Source organism: Thermobia domestica, chromosome 4 (assembly GCF_964235325.1).
Source record: "Thermobia domestica chromosome 4, izTheDome1.hap1.1, whole genome shotgun sequence".
NCBI lineage: Eukaryota > Metazoa > Arthropoda > Insecta > Zygentoma > Lepismatidae > Thermobia > Thermobia domestica.
In genome coordinates this window covers 229262997-229271739 of record NC_137457.1, presented here as the reverse complement: position 1 = coordinate 229271739, position 8743 = coordinate 229262997, and the positions used below count along the sequence as shown (strand labels likewise).

At 39.2% G+C, this 8743-nt stretch overlaps 1 protein-coding gene across 1 annotated transcript; it reads left to right on the top strand.

Moving 5' to 3' along the window:
* The first annotated feature begins 7499 nt into the window (after positions 1–7499).
* LOC145683051 (death-associated inhibitor of apoptosis 1-like) lies at positions 7500–8495 on the top strand. Its single transcript, XM_081754410.1, has one exon. It carries the CDS (start codon positions 7500–7502, stop codon positions 8493–8495), a length of 996 nt encoding a protein of 331 aa, XP_081610536.1.
* The last annotated feature ends 248 nt before the right edge of the window (positions 8496–8743 follow it).

Sequence of the window (8743 nt, the reverse complement as noted above, 5' to 3'; positions counted from 1 at the left end):
CTGTTAAATCGGTGGTCAGGATTTCGAGATCTCCGTATCCTCGAAAACCATCTCCTAAAGCGACCCCCCAGAAATTACAATCAATTGCGGTCGAAAACTCCGAAAAATCTAAAACTAAGAGACCCTTATTATGCTTCAGATGTGGACGAGCTAGGCATTTGCGAGCTCAATGCTGGGCTAACACCCATGTTTCAGGTGTACCCTTGACAGATAAAGCACCAGCGAAGCGTCCGCAAATAAACGGTTCTAAGAGTAATGGCATCAATAACTGGCGAGTTGCTCCTAGTATAAACAAGCAACCTTTCTCTAGCCGATCTTCTCAAGACCAGCAGCGACCAAAATACTCAAATAGACCCCAACCTGTGGAGAAGCAAGTTACTTCTCCAGCGACGCAAAATAAGGAAGATTAAAAAAAAAAGAGAGAGAAGAATTCTAATGAGCTAGGGGGAATCATAGGGGGTAGGGCCAGTAATTTAATAGTTTTTTTTTGGTTATCGTAAGAAGTAGACTATGTTATAATCACCGAAGTAAGAAATTTAGAAATTTTATGGAAATTTAGAGCTTTATATCTAGACTAGCATAAATCTCTACTTAAATTAAGTAAAGTATAAGGCGAGCATCAACATAGGACTATTGTATGATTTTTTTTATTACTTATAGATTTAAGAAAGAAATTAGTTAACATGGCGCAGGCGATGGAAGAACCTGTGAATTTCCACGTGGACGATGTTCACGCGACATGGGAGGAGGACGTAAGCGAGAACGAGAGATACTATATAGCACCCGCTTATTTCTTCGCTCTCGAAAGCTTGCAATTATCACCTGGGGTCCATATATGCAAGGAACTATCGGTACTTCTAGTACCTCCACGGTTTAGCGACCAGGAACTTGAACTGAATCCGCTTAATTATACTTTAAAACCCTACATAGACTTCGATCAGCTTACGCAAGCACAACAAATTACCATCTGGTTGTATGAACAGATTCATACGTTAGAATATGAACAAGGGGACTGCTATCTCGATGAAGCTATTGAGGAGTTACGACCTCGTATCCCCGTTGGGTCAATTATATTCACTTACGGTGAGATAGCAGCTGCCACCTTAAGGGAATTATTTCCACAACTATTCGTTATGGACCTGAAGCCGTTCATTACCACTCCTCTGGAGCTATTACCCGATCCAGAGATTCCTTGTCCCCATTCACCAAACCAATTTGCACAATATGGCTGTGGAGTTGACAAGGTTATGCGAATGTATAGTTGGTATATACAAAAGATAGGATTACCCTGGTGGGTAAATCCTGCCGGCCTACATGGAATCGACCACTAAAAAAAAAAAGAAAAAGAAAAAAAAACAGGGACCAGCAATATTTGATAACACGAGGAACGAGCGAAAGTATGTCTGCAAATCAAACAAAATATAGAAATTAAAGTTATTCCAATTGCACAAGTTATCAATTACGGCGTACCTTAATTCTCGTTGAGTCCCCGGCTTATGAATTAAACGTTTGACCCTTCTTGCGTAGATGACGAAATAAATCCATGGATCTGGAAAGAAACAAAACACAGAGATACCTAGTTAGTTATTTATAATTTGTTATTTTTGCTTTTGCAATGTATAAGAATTTATAATCTATAAGATGACTTAAAAAGAAAATCTATCAGATGTCCTATGTATTATTAGTAAAATGAAAAACTACAAGAAATTAAGTAATCTTAAGTTAACCTTAACTTAGATCTTAAAATTCACAGATCGGTAATGAATAAACTATATTCCAGTTTTATTTTCCTTCTCTTTAAGATACAGAGAAAGTTACCGGTTCTCACGGTACCACGAAGTCAGGATTGTAAGTGATCTTACATTCTTTTCTCCATGTCGCTTGTAACGCGTATGACAACTTTAAAATATTTTGCCAAATCTTTTGCTGCTCAAATCCTTACCATCATCAATCGAAGGCTTTCACCAGACTTAGTGTATATCCATTTAACGCACGATTTCCTTGATTCTTTAGAAGTAATTTGTACAGGCCTTGCAGGTAGAGATCTGTCTGTAGACGAGTTAGCGGAAGCTATTAGTAGCCTGACCGAAGGAATTATAACCAGTATCCAGTATGTCCAGTCTAGGTCAGTGGCTACGGAATCACTGTTCCTGTTGTCCCTATCAGGAAATGGCTACTGCTACGAGTTCCAGTTTTGGAGATCAGAAGTGCCATATTACAAATAATAGGAGTAGTATCCTCCCACTAAGAGTATGGGAATACATCACTCTTTGGGAGCGGAATCTCTGGGAGAAGCTTTTTGCCTTCATACCTCCCCGGCAAGCATCCAGGATGTTACCACCCTTTTTCCGCTACTACTTGCGACGTTACCTTGCATTAAAGTACTATAAAATGAGAAGCTTTCTTCTTTTCAAAGCATGGTTACGGGGATTCGGATCTAGAACCAGACGATGGATGAAAGATGTGTATGCCACCTACGGCTTTGGTTTCCGTTTGTATCTTGTCATGGATACAAACGATACATCACTTCAATTGCGGGTAGCATCTAGACCGGTCACTTGGAACGAAGTGTTAGAAGAAGAACGCATTTCATTGTAAATCCGAATGACACTCGCGTCTAACCTTCCACTATTTTTTTTCAGTATTAAAACCGAAATATCCATAGAAAATCTTACCTAATCTATTAGTTCCAATTTTGCACTGATCTTTCCGTCTGAGTGGTGGAAGGAAAGAAACAACTTGTGGCCAGGCCACCTTTCGACCCATACGATAAGCCACTCACGAAGGCGAACAGTCCATCGTTCTAACATGATTTTGAGCGGACCTGAGTTCAGTCCTATGGGTACGTAAGAGGGCAGTGCATTTGATAACACTTCGGTACCGTCAATAGAAAGAAGAATGGGTAGTTCCTCACTTATGATCCACCACCATAATGCATTATGAAAGCTGACAATTTCAAGAAAATATAAATCCTCCTCACTACCGAAGTCCGGCATTACGACTATCTAATAAAGACAGAATATTTGATATTACTTGAAGAAGGAATTTAGGATATCCGCTCTCATTTTTTTTTTCAAAAAAAAAAAAACAACGCAAATCTTTGACAAACGGAACAAATAACCTAAATTTTGCTTATCAACCGGTAGCAAGACTAGAATTAGTGACTGTCTTCTAGTCATATAACCTCTCCTCACCTTTAGGATTATCAATCCTTTGACATCCGGAGTAAAAGCGAAAAAAAACAAATCAGCAACCCAAGTAATATAACGGTTCCTTATACAGAACAATTTCTTCATTTCTTCATCAGAGATGTTCTTTTTCCAGTACGGCAAATTTATCAGGAAACCATATGACTAGCTAGGAAATAAAATCCCAACATGAGTTTATATGATCATGAAATAATACAACACATAAAACATGTATTCTACAGAGCATGCTAAGCAGTAAATTTCAAGGCACATTAAGAAGTACAAGATATATATATCGCATGACTTATTCGCATAAATGTTCCTAAAAGGATAAGATTTTTATTATGATATACATGGTACGAGTTCCCTACCAAAAATCAACCTTTTCCTAGTAACAAGACCTTAATGAGACAATACGGATGTAAAACAGAAGTGAAATAAATATCTACAATAGCAAAGGGTAGAGTTATCTCCCCTATATATAAAAATATATATATATAATTATATATATATACACCCTGTTGCTGTAGTTGCGATACGGCATCTGCACCACAAGATCCGGTATAGTTATAACAGTTAGTTTAAAAATTCACATTGGCGACATTATAGTTATTTAACAAAAACAGTACAACAAGAATATATTTTTGTTTCGAGGAAGTTTATTTCCGCAGTTGTGCTGCCATAAACACACGAATAGACCATACTAAAATCATTGTTTCTTGCAAGTATAGCAGATTTGGTCATTAAAAAAAAAAAAGTAACTTCCGTTTTATTTTGTTTCAGGAAACAAAAATGTTCCAACATCATTTCGTGGTTATGTTGGGTATAGTTAGTGTTACTATACCAAACTCTATCCAAGACTCCACTGTTCCCCTGTTGGCGAATGCCGGAGTATATTGGGAACAGCTGACGTCACAGGTAGCTTATCATAAGCTAGCAATACTAGCATACACTTTACCTATCTATAGCTTACCTCAGCTCCACGATGAGTTTAATACTCTTCAACAAGCATTCACTTCTGGCTATTGTGATCAATCTCGCGACGCACTTGAACACTCATGTCAGATATTGCGGTCTATCATCGACATCCAGAAAATCACAAAGGTCCAATTGCAACAAGAAGCCCTAGATTTATCCGCGTTTCGAACTGAAAAATCCAAACGAGGCTTAGACTTCGTCGGTAATTTTCTGTCATGGTGCTGTAACACCGTTTCCAAAAGTACATTTCAGAACTACGTAGTTAATCAAAGAAAAATGGAAGAGATACTGAATCGTTTGATTAACCAAGTACATTTTGATCATCGAGACGTTCTTCTAACACGAGATTCGACGAAGAACTTGTCAGTTCAAATTAATAATGCTTTACAGGCTGTCCAATCCAAAGTAAAGTCACTCCAGAAAGCAGTTAATCGTGTAATTGAACAAGAATTCAGAAATCATAATACTGCACTGTCCGTGCAAGTTCTTGTTCTGAGTAAACTCTTGGCTACTATGCAGTACGAACGACAAAATAAGGATATTCACTCCTCCTGCATTGAGGGTACTATGTCCTTAAATGCAGTGAATCCAAAACAACTTACGCAGGATCTACGAACACTTGAGGTTCGACTACAAAAACAGGGATACTTTCTGGCCATACCTCGTACGGAATTGTTCCGCTACTATAATTTGCGAACAACAACTTGCCATTTCGTGGACAATCGAGTAACACTAATTGTTAAGGTTCCCATAATTAGAGGGGAAAAGCCCTTCAAGTTATTTCGTTTGATTCCTCTTCCGTTTCATTACCAGAATCAAACATGCAAAATAACGCATGAGCAGGCTATCATAGTTACAAATTCTGATACGGATACTATCTTAACCAACTATGACGTAACGTCTTGTTTAAACCGTCCTGATGGACTTTGCAAGATTCCTGAAATCCTCATTACTTCCTTTCAAGCTCCAAACTGTATCTATCATTTGTGGCGAACGTCTTCTGTTGCAGAAATAAACCAATTCTGTGCGTTCGAATGTCTTCCGCATATGCATACAATTGTGACACCATTACATCAAGACAACTTTCTCATTACTAATCCGCCACCACAGATGACTCTAAGATGTCCCGAAAAAACTGAAGTTATCAGGCAGAATCCACTAAACCCTGGATCGCTCAAGATCAATCTTAACTGTAAATGTGCATTGGAAATATCACAACAGTTACGTATCCCTGAAAGGTTTCCCTGCTCTCAAGATTCAATATCCAACCCCTCAGTGAAACGACTACTACCCTTGACGTGGTTACCCTTCGAAACTCTTAAACTACCCAAGAACCTGTTTGATGAATTGGAATTTACAGACTTAAACACAACGTTGAATCGGAATTGGACGGTGAAGGTAAACTATTACAGTCCCCCAATAAAATCCGAAAATGAAATCCCAGTAACACTCTCTCACGACCTTCATGTATCAAATATTACAGGAAGGCCGTATCTAACTATTTTGTTTGTTTGGAATACTGTTATAACTCTTTGTCTGATATACGTAGCCTTCCAGCTACGAACGAATCTATGGCCTTTTATATTCACAATCCCAACACCGGTTAAAGCTCAAGGCATCATCCATGAATGGACCGAACTCATAATGTATGTCGTGATAGGACTCACATTGTTGGGCCTAATATTAGTTTGTTGTTACAAGGTAGTATGGGTGAAGTTAATGTCACTTATAGGTAGTAACGTTAATACGCCTCACTCAACTTCTGAACAACTTCAGAATTCAAGAAGTCATCCAACTCCCTCAGTTCGTCACACCCCTTTATGACTACCTATAATTTCATTTCTTATGATGACCCATTTTACTAGCGCACACACCTTCGAACTCTCAACACTTGCTCATTCCGGTATTATTACTGAACATGATCCACATGTCTTACTATATGATTCATCATTGCCTTTAGTCCTGGAATTCCAATATGAATCTTTCATTCCACCCTCTACTAACATTTGGAATGAATTACCGCAAAATGACCTGGAAATTTTGATGAAAGATCATAGTCAACAAGGTTATCCTTTTGTTTTTGTCACCAAGGTTCATGTCAAACAAAGTTGGATTACTGATGCGCAATTAACAACTTTTCTTAGTCACTTGCGGCAAGCACAACACTCATCTATGATCCCTTGGAAAACTTTACGAACAGTTCATGATATTCCTACCTGGAATCAGCTATTATCAGCCTGTGTAACCAACACTATCACTCCAGTAATGCTTACCCCGAGTTTATTATATAACCTTACATTGGAACTCGAAAAGCAGCTCCAATCAACAACTTATGAACTAGTTATTCCCGCCTCTGATATTTCAATTGTATACTCGTATAAGTTCAGTGAATGCATAATAGCCCCAACAAAAGTTGTCATGGCTATTAAGTTACCCTTGCGGCAACGTGGATCTACATTACAGCTGTTACATCTCCGACTTATTCCCTTCCAAAGGGAAGAACAAGTCTGTCATGTCAACTTACCGATACGGCAAGTGGTTTTACGTTCACCGGAAAAGAAACTTTTAACAGCGGATTGTCATTTGTCACAAGAATCCATCTGTCTTGCTCGCGAATTTCAACCCCACGAATTCGGCACACTACCATGCCTCACGGCTCTTATTCATTCGAATTCCTCTGCAATTCATGAAAATTGTCCTATGACTTGCCAATACTTACCGGAAATAGGGTTATTTCATCGGTTAAACTTCACTACCGTAACTATCTTGGCACGTCGTGAATTATCAATTCATATACTATGTCCAGAAGCCGATATTCCTAACATGTTTTCACCAGACAACTATGGCAGTTTCTTAATCAATCTTGGGTGCAGATGTTCAGTAAAACTACAAGGCATAACTCAAAAACCAATATATCCTTGTATAACAGATAAACTACAAAAGTCCCGAGTGGTGAAGCTAATTCCGGTACAATGGTTGAAGCATATTACTCATTCGTTAGTTCCGTTCTTTTGTCATCCTTGTACTTTGAAATCACATACCTCGTATCAATCACTCATGCCTACTGATTATTATACTATCTTTATTATTAATATCATCCTGGTATTCATTTCCCTTATTATTGGTGTATCAGCTAGTATTATGACGGCAATTATATTGCGCAGAAATATCCTACTTCGACGTCGTCGACGAAGACAACCCTATTGCCACAGGACCTCACCCCCTACCCCTCCGCACTATTTAAGTGTTACGGGATAGTTATAGATCAGTATCACTTACGTATGAAATAAGCTAGCAAGCACAAAAATTTCGTTGTCTCTATCTTTCCAGATCATGGATGTCGACCAAAGCACAAACACGCCCTTTCCATCAACGCAAGATCTACGGGAAGAACGAGTTCGCTTGTCCACCTTTACTAACTGGTCGGTACCTTTCATCACGCCAGCCTCCTTGGCTCGTAGTGGCTTCTATTTCTTAAGTGCACCTGACCACGTGAAATGTATCTTCTGTAACATCGAGATTGGCTCGTTTGAACCAGGGGATACTGCACACAAAGAACACACGCGATGGGCGCCATATTGTCCATTCCTCCGCGGGTTCCAGGTCGGAGACGTACCCTTAATCCCTCGATCCACCCCTCATAGAACAGGTCATGACGTGTGTGGAAGCCTATGTCTCGAACTGAGACCACATTCACGTTCTGAGCGGGACCCCCTACCCCTTCGTTCATCGTCCGCAAACGATGAAGTACTTGTGAAGGGCCCTGTACATCGTCAATATGTTACCGAACAATCACGTTTAGATTCTTTTAAGTCTTGGCCTGTGAGCCTTAAACAAACACCGGAAGCATTAAGTACTGCAGGTTTCTTTTACACTGAGAAAGGCGACGCTGTCATCTGCTACTATTGCGGGCTAGGCCTCCATAAATGGTTCCCAGAGGACGACCCGTGGATTGAGCATACTCGTTATGCTCCCAAATGTGCCTACGTTTCTCTTAAAAGGGGATCTGAATTTATTACTCAGATACCGAAGTCGTCTTCCACCTCATTACCCAACGATGCGGAAAATCAGCCGTCTCACTCGAAGATTACAGATGCGGACATTCCTGTCGCGTGTCATGAAACTATCTCTTCAATTCATGACCCCCCAGACCGTTTGCCTGAATGCAACTTCCACCCACTGTGTAAGATTTGCTTCACTCAAGAAATACAGGTTATATTTCGTCCATGTAATCACGCCACTACATGTACCTCCTGTGCCTTAGCTGTACAACAATGTGTTGCTTGTCGTACTCCGATTGAATCTATCATGCGGATCTACATTCCTTAACTTCTAAACTTCCTTTATGCTGCTTAGTGCTTGCCTAGCCACATTTTATATTATTTTTTTTATTTCTATTGTATATACTGAATATCCGACATTATATGTTATCGTAGTTAACAAAAAAAAAAAAAAAAAAAAAAAAAAAAAAAAAAACAAGAGAGAGAGATCTGGCCTCCTTGTATTCCATTCCTAGCTCATGTAAATAAGCTTCTAAAGCGTAACTTCTCTAATTATTATTTTATTGTTCATTAAGC